At 39.4% G+C, this 27,024-nt stretch overlaps 1 protein-coding gene across 10 annotated transcripts in view; it reads right to left on the reverse strand.

The window, feature by feature from the left end:
- Nucleotides 1-27,024, reverse strand: part of LOC144306748 (uncharacterized) — a 476,591-nt gene that overhangs the window by 240,057 nt on the left and 209,510 nt on the right. For 9 of the 10 annotated variants that reach the window (XR_013373827.1, XM_077886290.1, XM_077886293.1 and 6 more), the window contains one exon: nucleotides 12,517-12,571. The exons of the other annotated variant lie outside the window; for it this stretch is intronic. Coding sequence is in view for 8 of the 9 variants with exons in the window: in XM_077886290.1 (XP_077742416.1) it covers nucleotides 12,517-12,571 (55 nt within the window). In the remaining variant the exon portion in view is untranslated. The remainder of the gene's footprint in view (nucleotides 1-12,516; nucleotides 12,572-27,024) is intronic. 10 annotated transcript variants of the gene reach the window in all.

The following is a 27,024-nucleotide window of genomic DNA, read 5'->3' on the forward strand; positions in this document are numbered from 1 at the left end:
AGTGGAAATATTTTTCCAGAATAAAGTCATTCAAATGAAATCTGAAGGATCTTATCACCAGGATACATGAACTGAAGAAACTCTAAAGGGAGTTTTTAGGCAGAAGGAAAATAATCCCAGATGAAAGCATGTCGTACCATTCCTCCCATGGAGTATTTTTGAGTAGATCTGAAACTAGTAGATTGAAGATCTGAAGATTGACAAGAGCCTTTAGGTCTCTTGCTTGATCTGTCCTGGTTGATACTCGTTTCAGCGACTTTAATGACATCGATAAAAAATAACAGAAAAGATAGAGTTGTAAATATGTTGTAAATATGCCCCCACATACCACAAAAACAAACCAATTCAGTTTTACTGAAAAACTCTCATGATTTGGAGATATTGATGTACCTGTATTTCCGGAGCACCTTGCATCCGTGCACCATCATTTGCAAAGCAACAAAATCTCCAGCTGTCCTGAGACCTATTTTAAGGTTCCCTAACAGTTACTGATCGCCTACTGTATTATATGCCTGTTTTCATGACTTTTGTACGAGGCAGTGTTACTTTATGGGGCAGAGTGTAGCCATTGTCTTCCTGGGGTAGGTGTTCTGTGGTTCTCTCTCCTGACTGCACACAACTAAACATATTTTATACAGTATATTTTATCCCTCTTCTAGAAGGAACAAATTCTAGAATGCTCATAATAACGATTCGCTTTTTGTTGGTTTTAACTCATCACTACACCACAATCTCCCCGACACTCACACATCAGTGGTCTCTGTACATCATTTCGCACGGTGTTCTGCACAACAGAGCCTCTACATAAATATCCACGGAATGAAATCTTGACAGGGAGCAGTGGGCCCCAACTCGCATAATGGAGTTCAGTAGAAACAAACACAAAATCTTCCATTTAAGAAATCAAACATGAGCAGCATGAGCACTAAGTGGGGAAGCCCTGCCTTGTGATTTGAACAAAATACCTCGACATTTTAGCTAATTAAAAACTTAAATATTTCAAATGTGCTGTTTAGGCTGAGTCTCACTCTGAAAGGCTAAGGCATGTTTAGCTTTTATGAAGCCATCTTCCCGTCCAAAAACCCACAGAAACTGGCTCTTGCTATTTATCCCAGACATAGTCTTAGAAGACCTCACAATAAAACACTAGAAGAAACAGCTCCCCAATGAGAACTGGCATTCAACAGAAAATCTCTTAGCCATTCCAAAAAGAATTTTTTTTTTTTTTTTGAGGTACCTGGCTGGCTCAGTCAGAAGAACATGCAACTCTTGACCTTGGGGTCATGAATTTGAACTTGCTGGCTGAAGAGATTACTGAAAAGAAGGAGGAGGAGGAGGAGGAGGAGGGGCAGGGGGAGGAAGAGGAAGAAGAAGAAGAGCATCTTACCATTCCCTACAGTTCAAAGTGTATTGACTCAACCTGCCCTCATTTGGAGCTCTGAACTTGTGCCTGGGTCTCTCCACTTCTGAAACAATTTTGAATTTTGTTAAGTTAAACTCTGTACTCTCATTTCTTTGGTTATTTACTTAACATTCCAGGGATAAAATTGTTCAAAAGGCAAGTCTAGATTTTACCCTATGCTATTCTTAACAGAAAAAGACTCACTGCAAAGGTCTGGGCACTGACGTTTCGGCTCCCCGGTCTCATTTTACTGACCATTTTGTAACCCGCTTTGAAAACATCATACAAACACTCCATCAGACTTGGCACTCTTTGCTATTATGATCGCAGGATTTATCACCTTTCTTGTCCATTTATTCTTTCCCTGAATGCTGTCCTCAGTGCTTCTACCTTCAAGGAGAATTTTTTTTTTTAAACACAGGTGCATATTTCCTTAACAAATACAAAAGTCAATGTAGCAGAATAGAAGGAGTGTATGGTTTAAAGTCACCTTCGGGCTACCACCCCAGTTAGGGCTGAACAAGTTGCCAAGAAACTTAACCTTCTCAGCTTCAGTTTCCTTATCTGTGAGAGGAGGTTAATACTCTCAAGATCTCAGTACTGTTTTCAGAAGTGAATCTTTAAACCTCTGAACGTGGTAGCTGAGAACGTGCACAAAGACACTCATGTGTGTTCTCTTTCTGTCCGATGGTTTTCTGTTACCATATGCAAGAACGAGTCCCCTTCTGTTTCCAAGCTACACAACTGAGTGTTCCTCTCTGGTTTATTTCAAATTCCCTTATTTCTAAGCCATACCTTGCACGTAATTCAGACACCTGACTCATGCTCACCTCCAGCCTCCGATAGTTCTAGGAATTACTGACATGTTTTCTATTCATCATAAATCATGCAGACTGTTCATCAAAAATCATTCTTGTCAAAGCCCCCTTTCTTGCTGTTTCTTTACAGCATCCACCTCCCAAACTACAGCATAAATATTAGCTTATAACCTTGAAGATCAAATTAGTATTTCCTTTCAATGCGCACTCTTCCTGTTTCTTCAGAGTGGCATTCCACCCAACCCATGACTCCATCATTTTATATACAAAGTCCTGCTCTAGAAAACCATATCCTGTCCCTGGTATCATTTACAAACGCACTCACTCCTGGGTTACATCCTTTTTCCTCTACCAAGTTACAATGTCGACCCTCCAATCGTGTCTCTCAGAAGCCCTCAAATTACTTTGGTTGTCCATTAGGGACACCCACGTCATTAAAACGCCAAAAAAGAAAATATTTACAAATAGAAAGGCTTTCTTTTTTATTGAGTGTTTACTATATCCCAGGTCACCTCATAAGCCCTTTACACATATGAACATGTCAAACCTCACAACTCTGTGAGGTTTGAGAGCACCCAGCTAGTAAGTGAAAGACGAGGCCCCCACGCTCAGATACACCAGCACCACTACGCTATAGGCGACTTCAGCCACAGGTGTGCTAGAACCTGGTTAGGTCAATACCATTCCCGGTGGAATGCTGGGGTGACATGATCTAACCATGGTCCCTTGGCTTCACACTTATGAAAGCTCACCCTGCACACCAGAACAAACAAGGAGACAGATGAGGGGACACTGGGATTTGCAAGGCTTGCACCCTACTTTCTCACGTCCATGAGAAAGCTTGGAAGCATTAGGTGAATCACTCTCCCCTTCTCTCCAGAAAACTTGCACTTTTTAATAGTCTGGCAGATAATCTCCTACACCTTGTCCTCTTCTGCTTCTGATCCACATACCAATTCACTTCATGGCAGTTCAAACAGGTGTACAATTACTTGTTGTTTCTGTATGCAGGTTATGTGCTTTCATCACATTTTTTAAAGGTGTATCTATTGAAAAACATAGGCCACATCTAAAAACACTATTTTGAAAAATAAATAAATAAAAATATAAAAATAAAAACACTATTTTGGGGGCACCTGGATGGCTCAGTGGTTGAGCATCTGCCTTTGGCTCAGGGCATGATCCTAGGGTCCTGGGATCGAGTCCTATATCGGGCTCCCCACAGGGAGCCTGCTTCTCTCCCTCTACCTATGTCTCTGCCTCTCTCTGTGTCTCTCATGAATAAATAAATAAAATCAAAAAAATAAAAATAAAATAAAACACTATTTTTAAAAGTTTATTTTTCTAATATTTCATCTTTGACTTAAAATGTGGTACTGATAATAAGAGGCAGATCCTATGGGATGTCTTTTTGTATTTAAAAATATTAACTGGGTGGCTCAGTCATTTGGGCACCCAACTCTTGGTTACAGCTCAGGTCATGGTCTCAGGGTTGTGAGATTGAGCCTTGCAGCAAGCTCTGTGCTGGGTGTGGACTCTGCTTAAGGCTCTCTCTCTCTTCCTCTCCCTCTCACCATCCCCCACACCGTCTCTTTAAAAACTAAATTAAGAAAATTAATTTAAAAAATATTAACTGAGATATGTGGCATGAACAGAAGCTTAGATCTTCCAGTGCCCTTCAATGGTTTCATCTTCTACCTCGCCCAGGTCACACACCTCAAGATCCAACATACCTACCTCCTTGGTATTTGCTTAACATACGTTATTTTCACACCTGGAATGTCCTTTATGTACTTTATTCAAAAATGTTTATTTAGATAGAAAACAAAGTTGAACAGTGAGCCTCTTCCTAGTGGAAAAAACAACTAGCATTCAAATGATCGTGCAAATCTCAGAGTACAGCTGTGATAAGTACCCTAAAAAAAAAGGTGAGCTACTTGATGAGCTCTTGCAGCAGAAAGGATTTAAGGAAGCCAGGGCTCGCCTAAAGAAGTAACGTGAGATCTAGAATCTGAAGGACTGAACAGGGAAGACAAATGGGGGCAGCTTTCTAGGGAGAGAAATGTGCAAAGGCCCTGGGGTAAGAGAAGGCTGGTGAGTAAGAGGAGGCAAAAGAAGACAACATCCTTCTCTGCTTTCAAAATCCATCCTCTTCCATCAAATACCGCTCAAATGTCACTTCCTGTGTGAAGCTGTTCCCTCCTCTCCATTTTCACTGTAAGTGGATATGTCCCTCATATCATTACAGCATTTCGTTCATCCTTCTGCTAGCACTTAGCTCACTATATTATAATTATCTATTTATACATCTGTCTCCCTCAACAGAGTAAGAATTCATGGAGGACAGGAGCGATAAACTATTATCCTTGTGCGTCTAATCACAGATAAGCAAATTTTAAATGCCAAATGTTTTATGAATGAAATAGGACAACTTCCCCCAGGCCACACACCCCCAAGCATTTTACCCTGGAACTGTTTTTACCTACTTCGCGAGTTGCCTAAATTTTTTGCAGAGACTCAGCTGTAAAGCAGCAACTTTTCAAAAAGTCTTTTTTTCTCCCCAACCTTAATGAATCATGAGGTGTTATTTACTTCAGCCTCAGAAACAGCTGCCCAGACTTTGTTAGCACAACGTAATTCATTTTATAAATATCACACAATTATCTAATTTCTAAAAGTCTCTGCATGCTTTGAAAGGTGTTATTTTGGAAACAAGTCCTAGCCCATCCTAGGGAAATTCCCACACCAGCATTGTCGTGGCTAAGTATATCCACAGAAGCAATGGAAGGCCAGAGAGGAAGCATAAATCCCCTGAGCTGCTGTGTGCACTGGGCGTGCTGACAGCCTGCTGAGGAGGGGTGGAGGGGTCTCCGTGCACCCCCAGTCTCAGCTCCCCTCACCTGGCCTGCTTGCTCTTACAGGTAATAATTCTAGAGCCCAGCAGAGCCAGCACTCAGCTTCCCTCCACCAGCCCCTCCACAGCAGCTGCCTAGCTGCCTGCCTGCCTGCCTGCCTGCCTGCCTGCGCAGGACTTGCCAGCACTACAGTGGGAAGGATTCTGGACACACAGTGGCGGGCTTGTTTGCTGGCCTATCTGCTGAGCCCTCCAGATGGGAATAACCCCCTCGGAGGGTTTTCCCTACGGGGTGTCAGCAACTCCATTGCAGATGGTCCTGCCACCTCCAGATCCAATCCTACCCTTCTGGGGAGAGGAAAAACAATGAAACCAAGATCAGGGTACTCCTGTGGCCACCTAATCCTCAGGCTCAGGGGCCATTTGATATGGGGGTTGTCAGTTAGACCAGGGAGTGTGGAGAGCCCTATCTGGACCTGACATCTCTGCAGGATGGTTGGGGGCGGGGGGCGGGGGGGCAGCAGGGGTAGGAGGGGTCATTCAAAACCATGCCTCCTGGAGCCCTGTTTACGATTTCAAGCAGATGTGTGCTTATCGTTCCCATACTCCCAGGCACGCTCCTGGGGCCCTTGAACTAAGAGTATATCCCTGAGAACAGCCCTCAGCCCACTGCACACCACTTCCTCCTCTGACTTGTCTCCGCTCTGAAGGGCAGGATGTGGACTTGATGGGAAAAGAGCCCTGGCCAGCCCAGCCAGACGGCTGCCCTTTGATCTCTTCCCACCAGACCGTGTTACTTTGCAGGCTGGGGTTTCTTTCTTTTTTTCTTTCTTTTCTTTTTTTTTTTTTTTTTAATCTGGCATACATGGAAGTCAGTCCTTTATTACAGATTTCCTGCCTTTATCTCACTTAATTATAAAATCTCCTGGGAAGAAGGAAAGGATCCTAGGCCATGCCAGGGAAAGGAGCAGACCCCATCAAGGAAAGAGGAGGGCCAGGTCATGAGGAAGGAGGGGAGTCACCTGACCCACTGGTCCGACCAGGGCACTGCTGATATAGATGCATTCAGCTTTGTTTCACAATCCTGCATGACTTAATCCTTTTTAGTTCCCAGGATGGAAGCTGTTTGTCTTACACACCGGAGTCCTTGGCCTATGTCCCTTTTCTCAGATGGGACCAGACTGGGGGAAAAACTGCAGTAGGGGAATTTAGACGGTGTCAGGAGGGAGAGTCCCAGTCATCTGGGTCTAAGGCCTGTCTTCATGCTTCACACACACCCCACCTTCTAAGGAAAGGGACCTCCTTAGGGATAGGTCAGAAGGAAGCATTATCCTCTGGGGACCCTCCTCCATGCTGAATGACCCTGTCCCCAGTCCCCTCTTCCAAATAGGCATGCCTCCTCTTCACTTCTTGGGTTCAACTGCATGCCTTATAAGGGGCATTTCCCACCCTTTTGGGAAAGTGTTTGTTGACCAACCAGTCACTCCCAATAGCATGGAAACCCCAAGAGGACAGAAAATGTGTAGTATATAGTAGGCACGCAAATATGAATGAAGGGACACCTGGGTGGCTCAGTCGGTTGAATATCTCCTTCGGCATAGGTCATGATCCCAGGATCATGGGATCAAGCCCTGCTTTGGGCTCCCTGATCAGCGGGAAGTCTGCTTCTCCCTCTCCCTCTGCACTCTCTCTCTCTCAATAAATAAAATCTTTTTTAAAAACTCAAATGTGAATGAAAATAACAAAGAATTTCCAATCAGCGGGCTGTCAACACAAAGTCTCAAGCCAAAAGCAATTTTTTTCATTGGTATACTTCAAATTCCAGAGCTTTTAAACATATTAAACAAATCAGTATTTATTCAGAAATTATTATATACTAGGATTAGTCATAGTAGACAAATTTCAACCCATAAAAGCCTCCTTGCTTCACCCTAAAACTTCATTTTGCCCCTCATTTCATGTATTCTGTTGTAGTAGTGAGCCATTTACCAAGGAGCTGCATTCCTCACCCTTGAACTCTTTTGAAAAGAAGCTGATGTCTTTACAAATCCATTCTGAGCCCTTGAGAAAATGCTGAAGAGCAAGATTCTGGCACCAGCTCCACTCCATCCGCCTGTCCCTCTGACACTCATGGTCTTTCTAGTTTTATGATGCTGCACTGAAGCTCACTAGCTTGGGTCCAGCTCCCTGGACCAATGGCCAGAATTTACACCCCAGGCTTCTCCCGTTTTGACTCAGCAGTCCTGCAGGCCACATGCATTAGCCCTACAGCTCCGTAAACTACAGATACAGGAAAACTGTAGGGGAAGATTATAAACATGTCCCCAAGTGCTTACATGTCTCTGAATTGTTGTCTCATCTCCCCTCACAGCTGAAATGCGAAGAAAGGTAGGATCTCCAGATCCACAGGACCAATTATTTAACATATTTTTTTTCCCCCAGCAATTCAGGGCTCCTAGCTTTTAAGGCAGACAAGTACATTCTAGAATCCAGGCGTCAGCAACTTTTTCTCTTAATGGCCAGATAAATATTTTTGGATTTCTCTTTGTACCAACTACTCAGGTGTGCTCTTATAGCCCCAGAGCAACCACAGACAATACGTAAATGGGTGAACAAGGCTTTGTTCCAATAAACTTTATTTACAAAACCAGGTGATGTAATCAGTGGTTGAATTCATCAACATTCCCAGGTAATACTAAATTATGAAAGATCCAAACTTCAATAATGCTGTCCCAAGCATAGTTCGGTCAGCTAGCACTGATTTGGGGCTAAAAACAACTCAACCGCTCTGGGCTAGTGCCTTGGCAAAGAAATATATATGATAATAATCTTTTGTGTTTAAAGACCATGCTTCAGAACAATTGAAATGTTTCCAACATTGGTGGAAATCCATGTTTTTCCTCTTGAAAATAACCTTGAGTTTTAGGAAACTACATTTATATAAGAGCCAAACAGCTAGATGATATAAAAGCTGTATAAACTCAGAAAGATAACTAGGCCACACAGGCATCATATCAGTGACTGATTGGAATACAATCATCTAAGCGGATCTAACCAAAGCCACCCCATTCAGTCATTTCCAGACAACCAAGCTAGGTCATGGGGATAAAAATATTTAACAATAAAAGTATATATCCAGAAAATATTAGCACTGAACAGGATTTGATGGCTCATCTAGGAAAACCATGAAAATTATGCCAAGAAAAGGAGATAGAAACTATCCCTTGCCCAAGATCACAAAGCATTACCAGAGGACAGTAAACTATGTGTCCTGAGAAGTAGGGACAATACAAGTATGGCTCAACACCGTATTCCCAGCCTTGACAACACTTCCTGGCATAGAAAAGGCAATTAAGAAATATTGGCTGCATACGTACATGAGTAAAGAATGAAACAACAACAAATGAGCCAGACCTCCATACTTTCCCATCAAAAGTTGCATGGGCTAAGAAATTCCTTGTTTGAAAAGAGTATTCCGTGGGTAACTTTCTCCCTGATGTTTAATCGTGCACTTAGTCCTTCAGACACCACAATAAACTGCTGAACTAATGCAAGTAGCCTAAAGGAGTAGAAGCACCACTCACGGAGGCTAATTCCGTCCTCAGGAATTATTTATGCATGACGAGAATCTGTCTGGAACATAAATGATGTCTTTATCTTCAACTACTACTCACAGAGGACTCAGCCTGAGTGTACTAATACGGTCTGCCCGGGGTTTCCCAGGACTTGCAAAAAGTAACCCTGATTGCTCAGAGGGGTTATGGCTTATTTCACATTATCTACACCCACTCATCCATCACCGTGTGACTCGGTGGTATACAAAGCAAGCTCTTCAAAGCGAGGGTGAGGAGGCACTCTGACTGTTGCCATATTTTCCCTTCCTGACAACAGACAAGACAGATGCTGCCCCAGGAGACTTGGAGAGAGAGAGAAGTGCTCCTATTTGACCACCATAATATCTAAGTACCTCCCCCAGCTCCACACTTGAAGGTCAAGTGGAAGCAACCTGCATTCCTTCCACAGGTGTCGGCCTTCTAAAAGGAATGCAGACTTTGAGCTCCATTTATGTTTTCAAAATATTGCTTTTTCTTTGAAGTAACTTGGAATGTGTAACTTGATCCAGACTGTGAGATTTTACATTCACCCAGACTGAATTTCCCTGACAGGACTCTTCAATATCTCCACTATTAATTAAATGTTTTTAGAAATCCCACAATGAAGAGCTGGAAGATAAATTTTCTCCTACTACCTCTCCTTGGAAAAGCCATGCATAAGTATGTGTGCATGTATACCTGTGTGTGTGTGTGTGTGTGTGTGTGTGTGTGTGTGTGTGTGTTGTGGGGAGAGAGGCCAAAATATCAACCACTTTGGGCACTCCTAAGTCAGCAACAATGACTAGTTAGCGGGAAGCTATTCGAGAACCCAAGTAATTAAAGACAGGGAAAGGCCCTTAATCATCCAGTCTTTTAAAAAAAAACACTACCAAATATATTTGGCTAATTTACAAAAATACTGCCAACATTCCCAACTACTGCAAAAGCAATAGTGATATTATATTAATTACCAAATAATTCAAACACTTAAAATATAGGGCCAGGGAAATAAATACCATAGATAAAACTTCCTCATTTCTTTGTTTTATGGACAGAACACTCTTCTGGAAGTAATACTGAGCCTTGGAAAATTCTGAAATACTAAAAAGGAGCACACATATAGGTACTTTTCATTTCACACACATACACTTTTTCCAGGGTGACACATTTATACCTCTATAGAAGCAAAATGCCAAATTCAGAATAAATTCAAAACATTTACAAGATAAATTCAGACATCTGAGGGGGTTTTCCCACAATTAAATTTGCAGTGCTAGGAACAAACTCAGTTTATTTTAAGATTGCCTGCCCAATATATAAATTTCCCTTTGTGTTTGAAATACTTTTATCAGATAAGATAGCTTTTGTTTAAACTGCTATTTTCAGAATTTGCTTTGGGGTTTCAAATACACACAGTGAAGTAACTTGAGATTTCCTACCCTGCTCTAAAAATGTGTGTCTTCTCTCTGTTTGTATTTAGTAATTTCCTGTCAAATAAGCTCACATAATTAACTTTCCTTGCTCCAACCTACTTTTTCCCCCCTATTCCTACTTCCTGAGGATGGTAATAAAATGCTGATTACATTCGGCTACTATCTGCCTTCTCTTCCATCCCCCCCTCCCTGGCTCCCTTTGTCATAAACTACACTCAGGTTTCAACCTTTAGTAGAGAGAGACCTGGGACAGAAATGAAGAGCCAACCGGATTCAGAGAGCTCCAGTCCATCTGCATTTATTGGGTAGCTCTACTCTCAGGTAGGGCCAATCAAGTGAGGGGAGAGATGTCCTGTGGTTTTGTGGTTTGGCATGGCTTTTTTTCCCAAAATTCAATGAAATCCACATCCCCCCTCAGCCGTCCCTGATACATATGGGACTCTCCTCTTTCTGATTCCTGATCGAGAGTTGAGATGGCTGGGAGAATCAATAGTCCTAAAAGGCTCCAGACTTGAAAGAATACCCACCAACACTTACAGAATTCTATTTACAGATATAAATAGAAATTAAATCTGGCTTTTCATATAACTGAAATCAACACATGTTCCTTCTTGATAATTAATCTCTCATTTCACACTAATTGAACACTTAATAGATAGCATACAAGTAATTCATTAGTATTATTACCTGGGCATTCCAAAAGCACACTTCCAAAGATGGCTCATAACAGAAAGGAAAAAAAAAAAAAAAAAACCGTGAATCTATCAAATTGTATTGCCGGTACTTCCAGAACACAATGACTGATAACCTTCAGGTACATCAGAGTTTCTTACTCCAGCATTATTAACCTACCGGATCAAATAATTCTTTGTTGTAGATGGCTGTCTACAGGATGTCTAGTAACATCCATGACCTTGAGACATCTGATTCAAGTATTATATTATCTTCAACCCTTCCTGTTCATGACCATCAAAATATCTCTGGACATTGGCTAATGTCCCGAGGACAAAATCATCCCCAGTAGGACAAAGAGATAGACATTAAAATCAGAATAATAAATGGTGCTGTTCTTCCTACAGACAAAAACAAAGAAAACTCTAGCTATTTTATCATATGGAGGGGTTCACCCTTCTAATTCCAGACAACGTTCCATACTGACCACGCAATGTTTGAAGTCAATGATGGCTGACTTCATACTATAGCGACACCTAAAGTTCACAAATGACACATCCCATTGTTGCAAACCCACTGCCACGAATAAAAGAGAAGTCCCAAGGGATAGAATCATAAACCTCTTCATAAACCAGAAATGCCAACTAGCAAGACAGGCTAAGACCATGGTTGTTGGAATCCCAAATGGCAGCACCAGTGGTGGTTCTGAGCTTGATGCCTAGTACAGTCCACATCCAAGCAATTTCACTCCAAAGCGTATACCCTAGAGAAGCTCTCTGACATATGCATCAGCTGACATGTGCAAGAGCATCCATAACCGCAGTGCTACTGACACTAATGCAATAGAATACAAGTGCACTAATGGGACAATGAGTATATTGTAGTATTTATAAATAATGTAATATTATTCATAGCTATAGTAATACAACTGCAACTATGGGTAACACTAGTGAATCTTCAAAACAGGACGTTGGATAGAGAGCAAGTCACAAAAGACTAGCTATTTTGTTTATTTCATAGTATTTTTATGAAGTTCAAATATAAATCTAAGTCTGTTAAATCTATTTTTAAAAGCCCAACATGTATGTTTTTAAAAGCCAATAAGCAACACTAAATTCAGACTAGTGGTTTTTTCTGGGGAGGAAGTAAAAGGTTATACACAGGTAAAGGAAACTGCATTGGAAATGCCTGTGATGAATTAACTGGTATTCATTTAACAGCATGCTTCATAACATATAACATATAATATTATATATACAATAGTATGTGTGCATGTGTGTACTCAGTATATATTAAATATTATATAACAATTTTTAAATTTCTCTTGCAGGAAAATGTAAAAAGAGACCCAAGAAAAACGGTAGCAAACAAACAAAAAAAACCCCACAAATTTAGAAGATGGACTTCAGTAAAATAAAAACTGAAGTCAATGGGTTATACAAGCATGGGGATATATGAAACAAATGAAACAATTGGCAAAATACAGTAAATGTGATGGACTGACTGATAAAGTACTAACCAATTTTTTTTTTATGTTAAGATGTAAGTTCAAACTCTAGCAACAAACACAAGATGAGAGGGGTCATTTAATAGATTGAAGAGAAATTTAGCATGCCTTACCTCAGTTAGGAAGAAGGTAAACATACTGAAGAACTACTTATTTCATTAGGAAGCTGTATAGTTATATGTTACATAGGATATTAAACACTTAAAAGCAATCTCTGGAAAACATTAGAAATCTCACCATGCATTCCAGTGGGGTCAGGGGGAGACTTATATCAGGAAATACAGAAGAAAACCTAAAAAGAAAAGAGGGGGTAAATAGGAATGACTAAGTTGTAAAGAGGTAGAAAAAAATATGTAATTATAATAAGTGTGTCTTGATAAAACACACTCACTCAAAGAGTCTGATAATGGCTTAAAAGAAAAAACTGAAATAATACACCAAGAAAACCTGAATATAAAACAATCAGAGAAGATAGTCCTGGCAAGGCAAATAACCAGAAGTAAGGCTGTGTTATAATTAACATCAGAAAAAGTAGAATTCAAGCAAAACACCTGAAGGGTTAAATATGGACTCTACATCATTTTAAAAAATGCACCTGTAACATTCATAAGCTTATATTCACCAAATATAGCCTTAAAAACAAAATGCAAAAAAGTTATGACAAGATCCTGTCAAATCCAAAATTCTAATGAGATTTTAACATACTTTTATCAAATACTGTAGAGTGTTGTCCTGTTATAGGGCATATCTTCCCCCTCCCCTGTATTTTTTTCTTCAAAATTTTCTTAATTTTTCTTCTCCTTTGGTTCTTCATGTAAGTTTTACGATTGACTTGTCGTATTCCACAATGGATAATACAGTTTCAAGGTTTAATTGAGTAAAATATTAGTAAGGATATAAAACATTAAAATCAGCTATCCAATAAATGCATATAGAATCTTGTAGCCAGCATGTAGAGCATATCCATTCTTTTCAAATACACAGGGAACAGATACTAAAATCAACTCTGTACTGTCATAAATGAGGTCTTCATAAAAATTCAAAGATCCATATCACACGGTACTTGTTCTTAAAATTACTAAAATAGAAAAGAGATATTAAGCATTTATACGAGAAGAAAGGAAAAGTAACGAGCTAACTACCCAACTTAAGATGAATAAAGAACACACAAAAAAAAGAAACTAGAAGCATAAGAAAAATATGTAAAAAAAAAAAAGTACAGGCGATGAACTAAACCCAAAGTTCTTTTGAACATTATTAAGACACATGATCTGCTGTCAATATAATGAAAAATAGAAAAGGCACACTATCAAAATGGATACACACATCAGGCATTAAACCATTTATGCCAATAAAAATTTAAAATTACATACTAGCATAGTTTCTCTTTATTGAAATATCACAGCTAATAATTGAAGAATTAGAACATCACCAGTTTGGAAACCCAAAGAAAATGATGCATCTAAGTAATGACCCATAATGGCTGCTAAAATCATAAAAATAAACAGGCCTCATGAGCCTGCTGATAAAACACATCACAAATAATTCTTACCAAAATAGAGAGACTGAGAGAGAGCAACCCTAAATTCAAGCAAACCTCGACACTGTATTGTACATTGTGGAATACAAGTCAATCTTAAAACTTACATGAAGAACCAAAGGAGAAGAAAAATTAAGAAAATTTTGAAGAAAAAAATATGAGAGAGGGGGAAGATATGCCCTATCATGGACAACACTCTACGCTCTGTCATTAGAACAAATTAACACAATGCAGGGACTGACAATTAGACTATGGAAATGGAATCCATATTTCCAACACAGAGCACCTGTGTGGCTCAGTTGGTTAAGTGTCTGCTTTGAGCTCAGGTCATGATCATAGGGTTCTGGGATCCAGCCCTGTGAGGCGAGTCTGCTTGAGGATTCTCTCTCTCTGCCCTTCCCCCTGCTCTCTCTCTAAAATCAGTAAACCTTTTTTTGTTTTAAGTGGTTTGTCCAGGGGTGCCTGGGTGGCTCAGTCAGTTAGGCATCTGCCTTCTGCGTGGGTCATGATCCCAGAATTCTGGGATGGAGCTCCACAGCAGGCTCCCTGCTCAACAGGGAGTCTGCTTCTTCCTGCCCCGCCGCCCCCCCCAGCTCATGCTCTCTTTCATATTCTTAAATAAATAAAATCATAAAAATAAAAAGACTCCCAATTCCCAATACAAAGTCATGAACATGTGGAAAACAAAAGATGTAAGTAGTCACTGGCAGTGTGGAATCTGGGTGTAGAAAGACAACTCAGCCCACACACCCACAGAGGTGTTACCAGAACATAGAGAAGCCAGAGGAGAAATGTTCATGAGGGACAGTGATGAATCCTGTGGATAGTCAGAAAAGCACGGAGGGCCCCCATGTCATAGATACAGTCAGAGGTGGGATCTTCAGGATGGAAGGCTACAGCCAGGAGGTCTGTGATGGAGGACACATGAGCAACCACACAGTGCCGAAAAGCAACAGGAGACTTCAATGGTGACCAGTAAAAACACAGGGGACATAGGAGAAGAATAATCATCATTTGAAGCCTAATCCATTTGACAGACATTGAATCCCTATCACCAAAGACTGAAAACCAGGACCCTTGTGTGAAGAGTGGAGGATCTCAATCCACATATATCAAAATGAGCAACATTACCATGTGGCACAGTGGTAAAGACCAAGGAACCCTGACTGTGAAATCAAAACCAAAGGTTCAAGCCTGGTCAGTGCAGTGTAGCGGTATGGCCTCAACTCAGGTTACATAGGCTGCTGTAGCATACCAGGATCTTGGATATGGTATCTTTGTATCTCCATGTCCCCATGGGTAAAACAAGGATCATGACAGTACCTCTCTAATAGGACGAGTGTGAAGATTTAAAAATTTAATATGTGTAAAGCACTTAGAAAAGCTCTCAGAAAACAGTAAGCACTCAATAAACCCTAGCTGTTATTACTACCAGCTTGCTCGTTGAATGCCTTTGGGCCTAAGTCCTTGAAATCCCTGAGCTTCTGTTTCCTTCTTTTTAAAAACATAATATTCCTGTCCTCATAACATTGCTATATGGTTGCAGAAGCAAATAAAAAGAAAAACAGCTTCATAAATTGTCAATGTTATACCAATAGCAGTTTTAGAACTAAGTTCCACCGCATTTCAAATAATCCAGGGCTCTTTTTCTTGTAGAGACGATTATTTGCTAACTCCCTGGGTTGCCAAGAACTTCATAGAGCAATTTCACTTTACAAAATTAGCCACTCTCAGTTCATAATAAGTAATTAAAGGAATTTTCTCCAGAAATCTAGCACATTAATCAGCTGGATACAGCAGATGGATGTCCAGCCTTAGAGATGTCTAAACAATTTAGTTAACCTTTAGCAAAAATACATGTGCACCCTAGCCAACAAGATCAGACTTAAAAGATGTCAATGCCACTTCTTAAAGCACTGTATTTGCAATGTTTATCCTTTCTTTTTATTCTCATTTTTAAAATGTAGGATAACTTTTTTGATAAAAGTTTTTTGCAAGTTCATCTTTGGAGAGGTGAAGAAATAATGCATGCTCATAAAAGAGGCTACCTGAAGGATTCCAGAAGCAAAATTGGAGAATACAAATATATTTTTGGAAAATGGATGATTCTCAAGTATCATAAAATACCCCACCCACACCCAACCTCCTAATCCACATTCAAAGCTGGCCCCAAATTAGTTAAGAAGAGGTTACTATCTTTGTGGATGGGTCCAATCCTCTGCTTCTTTTCCTCATCAGCTCTTCACAGCTATCCCTACCTACTCTCTTTCAATTTTGATACTTTTACTGATTGTCAACCACCTTTACCAGAAAATGAAAAGAGATAACTGGAAGGCAAAATCATATTAAATTAATCCATCTTTCTTTTTTGAGGTAGCTCTAATGAAGAGTTTAGGAGCAGAAAAAAAATAACTGAAAGTGATGGATTGAAATTATTTGAGTCAATAACACATAATGAGTAATGACAAGGAAGTCACAGCATACAAGCTTTTTAGAGCTGTAAAGAAACCTACCAGGTTACTCATTTTATATAGAGAGAGATATAACCTGAATGTCAAATTTATTAAGGAATCAGGTAAAAGTGGTAACCCAGCATATTTTTGGTCAGAGAGGTGTGTACTGGTATTCCATAAAAGATTGTAAAGATAATCAGTGTATGGAGCCCAGCCAGAGGGAGAAGCAGGTGGAGATCACCAGAGCATCCAATGCTCTACCATGAGATGAGAAAGAGCTAACATACACAGGAAGTTGATTTATGGTGAAGTGGCCCTGCAAGCCATTTAGGAAAAGGATGGTACTTTCAACAAATGACTGGTTACAATAAAGTGGTCCTTTATTTCACAGCTTACATAAATGCCAATTCTGAGTGGGATGTAGATCTACATATGAAAAATAAAACAGGGCAGCCCGGGTGGCTCAGCGGTTTAGCGCTGCCTTCGGCCCAGGCTGTGATCCTGGGGACCTGGGATCGAGTCCCATGTCGGGCTCTCTGCATGGAGCCTATTTCTCCCTCTGCCTGTGTCTCTGCCTCTCTTTCTCTGTCTTCTCATGAATAAATAAATAAAATCTTTTTTAAAAAAATAAATAAATAAAACAATAAAGTTTCCAGAAAATGACACAGAATATCCCCATGATTTGGAGATAGAAAAAAATACTCAAGACGACACAAATGGCATTAATCACAATGGAAAAGACTGATGAATTTGAGGACATTAATATTAATATCTCCTATTCAACAAAAGGCACCACTAGGAGAGCAAAAAGGCAAGCCACAGAGTGGGCAAAGATATTTGTTACACACTTAACTATCAAAGGGCTCATTTCCAAAGTACACAGAGAACTCTTACAACTCAAAAAATTGAAGTAAAATTCAATAAAAAATGAGCAAGTAATTTGATCAAGTTGTTCAAAAAGAGGGTATCCACATGTGCACTAAGTATAAGAAAAGTTGTTGGCTAGATATTCACCCAAAGAATGCAGAATACTAACTCAAAGGGATCCAGCACCCCAAAGTTTATAATGGCATTGTTTATAATAGCCCAAGCATCCATCAATTGATAAATGGATAAAGGTGCAGTATATATGCATGTATATATGTAGATAGATGATATAGATATAAAGATATAGATATAGATACACACAATGGAATATTAATCAGCCATAAAAAGCAACAAAATCTTTCCATTTGCAACATGAATGGATTTAGAGGGTATAATGCTTAATGAAATTAGAGAAAGACAAATACCATATGATTTCATTCATATGTGGAATTTAAGACACAAAGAAACAAAGGGGAAAAAAGAAAGAAATCAAGAATCAGGGGCACCTGGTGGCTCGGTTGGTTAAGTATTTGCCTTCATTTTGGCAGACATGATCCCAGAGCCCTGAGATTGAGACCCAAGTCAGGCTCCCTGCTCAGTGGTGAGCCTGCTTCTCCCTCTCCCTCTGCTACGCCCCCTCTGCTTGTATTCTCACACGCTCACTCTAATTTTTTTTTAATCTTAAAAAAAAAGAAGAAATCAAGAAACAGACTCTTGATTATAGAGAACTGATGGTAACTAGAGGATAAGGGGCAAATAGATGATGGGGATTAAGAAGTGCACTAGCTTTGATGAGCACTGGGTGTTGTATGAAAGTGCTGGATCACTGTATTGTACACCTGAAACCAGCATAACACGGTGTGTTAACTAATTGGAATTAAAATAAAAACTAGAAAAAAAGACTGATGACTTCATTAGCCAGCCAGTAGAGGAAAAAATAAATTTTAAAAATGATGAGATACTTCTATGAACCCACCAGAATGGCAAAAATGAACATGTCTGGCAACAGCAAATGTTGACACAAATGTAGAGTAATGAGAAACCTGTTGGTTCACAATCTCCTGAGGAGCTTCCCAGGTATAATCTCAACCCTCTTCAGCACTGAACTCTCACTGTAGAGAGAGAAAGATAGAGAGGCAGGCTATCCCAGGTTGGAGGTGGCAGTTTTAATAAAGCAAAAGGAACTTACATATGAGGCTTGTCTTGGGTCCCAGCAAGACCAATGGATCACCCCCCCCCCCCCCCGCCCAATACATCATATCTTGGAAGTTTGCAGAGAGACCCTAACTGGGTTCAGTCACATATACGACAAAGGCGGTCTCCAGACGATGTCACTATCTCAAGGCTGTCTTCTTAGAGCAGCCTGTGGGAGCAGGAAAGGCAAGAGGGACCCACATTCTAGGAGTGGGGAGGAGAGGGAGCGTGCTGTGCAGCAATGAAGAGCCTCTGACTGCCTAGGTCCAGGCTCACAGGTCAACTGGCAGTCACATCTTCTCAATGACCTTCTCCAACAAAACTTCATATGCTTGTCCTGGTAGCATAAAAAGGTACAACTAGCTTCAAAATCTCTATGGCAATGTCATTTGAGTGTACAAAAACCTCATACTCAGCAATGTTGCTCCTGGAGCAGGTTTGTTTGTGTGAATATGCACCTACCTACAAAACCATATGCACATGCATCAAAAGATTTGTACAAAAACAATAAAGGTTTTAGGAGCATCATTATTCATGCTCCAAACTGGAAAGAACCTACATCCATTAATGGTAGAATGAACGGTCAATAGAGTGATATTTTACATGATGGCTAAAATAAATAAGAGAAACCCCTTGAACCTTTCAAATAGGATGTGGGGGTGGGGGGGCACATTTGAAAGACTATAAACAATGATATTCCATTTATATATAATTCAAAATCTGGCAAAACTAATCTAAGGGAAGGCATGAGGATGGTTTCAGAGGCGCTGGCAATGACTCTGGGGCTGCCCATGTGAGAATCTCTAGCTTCTTTGAGCCATGCATTTATGATTTGTTTATAACATACATGCACAAAAGAAAAATGTTAAATATAAAGGAAAATAAATGCTTCATTTACTTGCCTCCAGTAGCTCTGCTTCTAGAACATTGAGGAAAGGATACCAAATATAAAAAAACAAAAAACAAAAAAACAACCACATATTAGGCATGATAGGCCCTGGAGCATTATTTATAATGACAAAACAGGAATACTCAAGAAAAAAAGGTAAATTGTGGCAGATCTAATTAGTATACCAGGACACAATCAAAGATCTTACAAAGATTCAGCCATCTATGCAAACTAACCATTAAAGACAAGACTGAAGATAGGCCAGATGGAAATATGCCAAAATCTCTGCAATATTTAAGTAGCCAGGTTTCATGTGACTTTGCTTTAAAAGATGTGTTATACTTAGACTAGAAAAAATACAAAAAGGTTTACAGCAGAATGCTTTGATCTTTCCTTAATACAGCTGAGGGGGTGAGTGAAAAATTGCCTGTCTGACTCCATAACAATGCAGACAATCCCCTGGATGAGAGATGTGAAGTCACTTGGATGAGTACCCACTAACCTACCTGCATATACTTCTGCCTCCATAGCCATCACCTCCTAAGACAGACAATTTTGTTCTTTAAAAGGCAAATGAGGGGCACCTGGGTGGCTCAGTAGTTGAGCGTCTGCCTTTGGCTCAGGGAGTGATCCTGGGATCCTGAGATCGAGTCCTGCACCAGACTCCCCACAGGGAGCCTGCTTCTCCAACTGCCTATGTCTCTGCCTCTCTCAATGTGGCTCCCATGAATAAATAAATAAAATCTTTTTAAAAAAATTTAAAAATAAAAATAAAAAGCAGATGAATGGGAGATAATGATGTAGGCCCAGGAATTCTGTGGAATATAGGATTGAGTTTCTCTGGCTTTTGCCCCAGGGACTAAAGAGAAGACCCCTTTAATCAATCACTCTGGAACTAATGTGATATAAGAACATCAGTCTGCTATTTGAAGGCATGCTTGCTGTTCTGGTCTTAATTATAGGAAAAGAACACTAAGGAAGCCCAAGGCTACGTGTGCTGTGCTGTGTGGAGTTATGAAGAATACAAAAACCATCGCTACCCTCCAGCAGCTTAGAATCTTGTTTACCAGACGACACATTTATAAGATAAAAACAAATATTAAAATATCATGGAATTAAACATTTACATTAATTATCATCCCTGTTTTTCTAAGCTCTAACCCTACCAGTGAGGCTGCAAGCCTGGAAATTTACATTACTCAGACTCCTTTGGCCCAGCAAGATTCTAGGGTTATGTTCTTTCGGTGAGATGCACTAGCTCCTGTAGTGGAAGCAGCATAGGGCAGAGCAGTTCTGAAGTGACTCGGTGGGCAATGTTGGGACAAATGAACACACACACCAGGACTGGCAGTCGTGGTCTCCTGCAGTCCCTGATCTGGATTTTCCCCTCCAGTCCTTTTAACAATAGTAACTCAATGCCCTGTATTAAATCCTTCTCGGCCTGAAAGACATAAATAGATTCAGTTCCCTTGACTAACCCACAACTAAATCACAAAGCAGCAAAATCTCCTCTTCTGATCCCCTTGGAAAATAGGCCAGATTTTACTAGACGTGAGGGTTTTTTTTTTTACTCTATCACTCACTCCTTTTAGCTATTTTTGTAAGTTTCCTCTCTGCTCAATGCCAAGAATATGAAACATGGTGAAGCAGGAAAATTAGTTTACACCTCAACCATTGGACAGAGATTCATATGCTCTCGGATCACTGATGTTTATCCTTTAGGATAGGAATGACATACTAAGTACAGCATGCCACTGCTTGAGTTTAATTATATAATCACTGAAAGTTTTGTCTGATTTTAAATTAAGCTTATCAAAATTATGTGTGAATATGAGTGTATTTATGCACACATACTCATATGATATCATTATGTGTGAATGAGTGTATTTATGCACACATACTCATAGGATATCATTATGTGTGAATATGAGTGTATTTATGCACACATACTCATATGATATCATATGCTTTTTAAATTTTGTCCCCTTACCTAGATTCCCATATTCCTATATACAAAAAAACCTGTCTTGTGATAATTTAGATTACCTAAAACTATATACAACTCAAAAACAATATAGAAATTAATAGTCCTCACAACTTACATGCATGACTCCATTAGTGTAGGGGAGAGAAAAAGCCATCTCTATTGTTCAAAAGTCAACAGGAATTAGGTCAGACTTCTGGTTCTGGGTGAGATGAAATATAAGCATATTTCAAGCACCTCTTCCACTGAACAGAACTATACAATCTGAACACATAATATAGAGGAGAAAACTCTGAGGAATAAATAAGCATATCAAATCATGATATAGAGTTTGAAAACTCTGAGGAATAAGTAGGCAAATCAAAAAAGACCGATGGGACTAAAGCACCAAGTGGCAGTGGGTTTACTTACCATTTATTGACCAGGAGAATCTTTTAGCCTGACCTTAATATAGCCAGAATCCTACAAATGAGCATTGCACTCAAGTAGGTGAAAGCTACAAGTGCTTGATAGTGGACAGCCCAGGTGCCTCAGTGGTTTAGTGCTGCCTTCAGCTCAGGGGCGTAATCCTAGAATTCCCAGATCGAGTCCCACGTAGGGCTCCCTGCTTCTCCCTCTGCCTGTGTCTCTGCCTGTGTGTGTGTGTGTGTGTGTGTCTCATAAATAAATAAAATCTTTAAGGAAAAATAATAATAATAATTTTGGCTCATGGAAAGAGAACGGGGACTCCTAACACTCCCAGGAGTATGGAAATCCCCAACTTTGTTCTGTATTTTCCCTTTCCTGCCAGTTTTCTGATGCTCTTGCCCCTAGACAGTTCTGTGGCAGTGATGGCAGAGAGCTGTAACAGGAGTCAGTGAGAATGAAAACTCTGATGATGAAAATCTTTCTACCCACTTCGTAAAGTTGTGATCAGAAGACACTGAGGCCAACCCCTTGCATTTCTTTTACACTGTCCTTCTGCTGCTTGGGCACTAATAGAGATGCACACAGCAGAACCTAGAGAAATAAGAAGGTGATTCGCCAAGAAACTGCAAGGTACAAGGAAAATGGAGAGGGAGATGCTCAGATCATCGCCACGCCCAAAATGGGTGGATCAGATTGTAATTACATACCAAAGGTTTTGAGAAATGAACTAACAGATGGGCGGCTAGAAGGTACATGCTCAGAAAGTAACTAAAGAGTACTACGAGGACTTTGAAAAGTAAACTGATATTGAAGCATAAGCACCCACCGAACAAAGGTTGAAACCTGCAGCCTAAATCTAACCAGGCCAAATGCCTGCCAGGTCAAAAAAAAAAAAAAAAAAAAAAAAAAAATCAACATTCTTCATAAGATTTAAACACAACCCAGAGTCTCATAATGTAATCTTCAAAATATTCAGGATAGATTCCAAAATTACTCAACATACCAAGTACCATAAGAACTTCAACTCATACAGGAAAAGATAGTCAACAGACACCAATGTCGACATGATACAGATGTTGAAATTCTGTGACAAAGTCTTTAAGGCAGCTATTATATAAATGTTTCAATGACCTATCATGAACATTCTTGAAACAAATGTTAAATAAAATGTCTCAACAAAGAAATGGGGAATATAAAGAGAAAACAGGGATCCCTGGGTGGCGCAGCGGTTTGGCGCCTGCCTTTGGCCCAGGGCGCGATCCTGGAGACGCGGGATCGAATCCCACGTCAGGCTCCCGGTGCATGGAGCCTGCTTCTCCCTCTGCCTGTGTCTCTGCCTCTCTCTCTCTCTCTCTCTCTCTCTCTCTCTGTGACTATCATAAATAAATAAAATCTTTAAAAAATAAAAAATAAAGAGAAAACAAATGTAAATCCTAGAACTGAAAACGACAATCATACAAAATTTTTTAGATCACTCAGGAGCAGAGTGAAGATGGGAGATGAAGACAGTCATTGGACTTTAAGCTCAATCTAAGAAATGATCAAATCTGAAGAGAAAAAAATTTCAGAAAATAAATGAACAGAGCTTCAGAGACATGTAACTCAATAACAGAAGAAGGTCTACATTCATGCCATCAAAGTGCATGAAGGATATAGGGAAAAACCTGTGTGGGGTGCCTAGATAGCTCAGTAAGGTAAGCCTCTGACTCTTGATTTTGCCTCAGGTCTCAATCTCAGGTTCATGTGATCAAACAACATGTTGGGCTCCACGATGGGTTAGAGTATACTTTAAAAAAAAAATGTGCAAAAAATATATTTGAAAAAACATGAGTGGAAAATTTGCTACCTTCAACAAAAGACACGAACCTACAAATTCAAGAATCTGAGCCAACCTCAAATAGAGTAAACCCAAAGCCATCTATGCTAAGACAAACTGCTACAGACTAAAGACATGGCATTTAAGGTGGTAAAAAAAAAAAAAAAATTCTGGAACCAGACAGTGGTGATGGCTGCAAAACATTTGACTGTAACTAATGCTATGAACTGTACACTGCAAAATGGTTAAAATAGTAAATTTTATGTTATGTGTATTTGACCACAATTAAAAACAACAAAGAAATAATTTCAAAGTAGCCAAAGTAAAATGACATGTTACATATAGGGAAATGACGATTAGAATGATTGTGGATATCTTGTAGAAACCATTGAGGCTAGAAAGAAGGAAGTAGCATAAAATCTTTAACAAACTGTAATCTCAGGTTTTATATCCAGTAAAAACATCTGCAATGACAGCAAAATAAAGACATTCTCAGATGAAGAGAAGCAGATAGCAGACCTGCTCTAAAAGAATTACCAAAAGAAATTCGGAAACAAAGAAAATGATACTAGAAGGAAACATAAACAACAAGAAAAAAGAAAAGAAATGGTAAATATCTGGATAAATAAAATAGACTACTCTCCTCTTGAGCTCTTTAAAATGTGCTTGATGGTTGAAAGCAAAAAGTGCCTGATGGGATTTTCAATACATGTCGATATTATATGAGACAAGAACATCAAGAAGGAACTCGAAAGGGACCTACCGGAAGAGTTCTACAGCCCAAATACAGTGGTAAGATATAAATTATATGTTAAAAAATTAAGTATGTATTTTGTAATCCATGAAGCTACTGCTGGAATAAAACTATACAAAGAGATATCAAAATCACAATTAACATGGAATATTAAAACTGAATGAAAGGAAAAGTAAAGTTAAACAAAAATAATGGACCAGTGGACCTAAATCCAAATATATCAATATTTATATTAAATACACATGGTCTAAACACAGCAATAAAATGTCAGAGATAATCAAATTGAAATTTTTTTAAGATCTATTTATTCCATTGAGAGTGAGGGAGATGGACCATGTACATGAGCAGAGATAAGGGCAGAAGAAGGGCAAGAATCCTCAAGCAGACTCCCTGATGAGTGCAGAGCCAGAGGACATGGGACTCAATCCCAGGAATTTGAGATCATGATTTGAGCCAAAACCAAGAGTCGGCCACTTAAAGCGAAGGAGCCACCCAGGTACCCTTCAAATTGCATTTTTTAAATGACTCAGCTATGTGCTATGATAAATTCACTTTAAATATATTTATATAGGTAGGTTAAAAGTTAAAGGATGAAAAATATATAATGCAAATAATTTTTAAAACCCTTAAAAGCAAACAATACAGGCAAAAAAACATGAACAACATTTCTCTGAAGATGTGCTGATAGCAAATAAGTACATGCAAAGATCTTCAACATCAGTAACCATCAGGGAAGTCCAAATTAAAACCACAATGAGGTATCACTACAAACCTATCAGAATGGTTACGATAAAACAAAGTGACAACATCAAATTCTGGAAAGAATGTAGAGAAACAGGATCATTTATGCAGTGCTGGTGGGAATATAAAATGATACAACCACTTGGAAATCCACTAAATAAGGTTTAGCTTCTCACAATATTAAACATTTAAAAATTACTCAGCAATAAAAAAAGAACTATTGGGACAAGGTTACATGAATCTCTGGGGAATTATGCGGAGTGAAAAAAAGCCAATCCCAAAAAGTTATGTGCTATATGATTCCATGTATGTAACATTCTTGAAGTTCCAGTTATCGAAATGGAGAGCAGAGTACTGGTTGCTATGGCTGGGGATTGGGAGGAAGCGGAGGAAAGCCAAGTGTGGTTATGGAAGGACAAGAGGAAGGCCCCTTGTAGCAGTGGAATTGTTCTATCTTGACAATGGGGTAAGCACAGAAACCCACACACACACAAGTTACATGTAAAACTGTAGGAATCTAAGTAAGATCAGTGATTTGAATCGATGTCCACATCCTGACTGGGACCTCATATTATACTCTGTAAAAATGTTATGATTAAGAGAAATTAAATCAAGTGTTCACTCCCATGCTGCATGTGAATTGATAATTATGGCAGATTAAAAATATTTGTGACAGATTGAGAGAGAGAATGCATGAGCATGCACAAGTAAGGAGCGGGCAGAGGGAGAGAGAAAATCCTCAAGCAGACTCCCTGCTGAATGCAGAGTTGGACTCAAGGCTTGATCCCAGGACCCTGAGATCATGACCTGAGCCAAAATCAAGAGTCCAATGCTTAACTTATTGAGCCACCCAGGTGCCCCAGATTAAAAATATTTAAAAAAAAAAGGAAATTGGGGTGAAAGACTATATAAATATCAGAGAAAGCAGTCTTTAGAACAAAGAAAATTATTAGGGATAAAGATGGAGTACCGCATAATGAATGATAAAAGAACCGATTCACCAGGAAGACATGTGTATATGCACCCAACAACAGAGCTTAAAATACACAAAGCAAACCTGACCAAAAAAAAAAAAAAAAGAGAGAGAGAGAGAGAGAGAGAAGTAGATACAGATACAGTAAACCCCACTGCATACATGGTTTTGCTCTCGAGGTTTCAGTTACCCACGTTCAAGCACAGTCTAGAAGCAAATGATCCTCCTTCTAAGGTACAGTCAGAAGATCAACAGTAGCCTAACACTATGGTCACAATGCCTATATTGTTCACCTCACTTCATCTCATCACACAGGCATTTTATCATCACACATCGCAATAAGGTAAGTATAGTATAGTAAGATCTTTAGAGAGCCAACGTTCATATAACTTATCACAGTATATTGTTAGAATTGCTCTATTTTTAATATTAGTTATTACTGTTAATCTCTTACTGTGCCTAATTTGTAAATTAAACGTTATCATAGGTATGTATCTATACTGAAAAACAGTGTAGATAGAGTCCAGTACTATCTGCACTGGGGATCTCAGAACACACCACCCACAGGTAAGGAAGCACTACTGTAAATCTGCAATTATAGTTGGAGACATCAAACTCCACCCCTTTCAGTAATATAGGTCAAACAAATAGACAGAAAATCAATAATGATAGCGAAGAACTGGATTTATCAACCAACTGCATCTATACTTGACATACAGAGGACACTCTATCCAACACCAACAAAATACACATTAAGAGTAAATGAAATATTTGACAAAAATAGACCATAACATAGGCCATTAAAAAATCTAGATTTTAAAAGATTATAACCATATAATGTATATTCTCAGACTGTAATGCAAATAAACTACAAATCAGTAACACAAACATCTTCAAATATCTGGAAATGAAAATTCAAATACAGACACTCAGTTTCATTTACAACATTTGAAGATTTTTTAAAAAGATTTCATTTACTTATTCATGAGACACACAAAGAAAGATAGAAAGAAAGAGAGAAGGAGGCAGAGACAAGGGGAGAAGCAGGCTCCCCGAAGAGCAGGGAACCCAACAAGGGACTCAATCCCAAGACCCCAGGATCATGACCTGAGCCGAAGGCAAATGC

Source organism: Canis aureus, chromosome 37 (genome assembly GCF_053574225.1).
Source record: "Canis aureus isolate CA01 chromosome 37, VMU_Caureus_v.1.0, whole genome shotgun sequence".
Classification (NCBI taxonomy): Eukaryota; Metazoa; Chordata; class Mammalia; order Carnivora; family Canidae; genus Canis; species Canis aureus.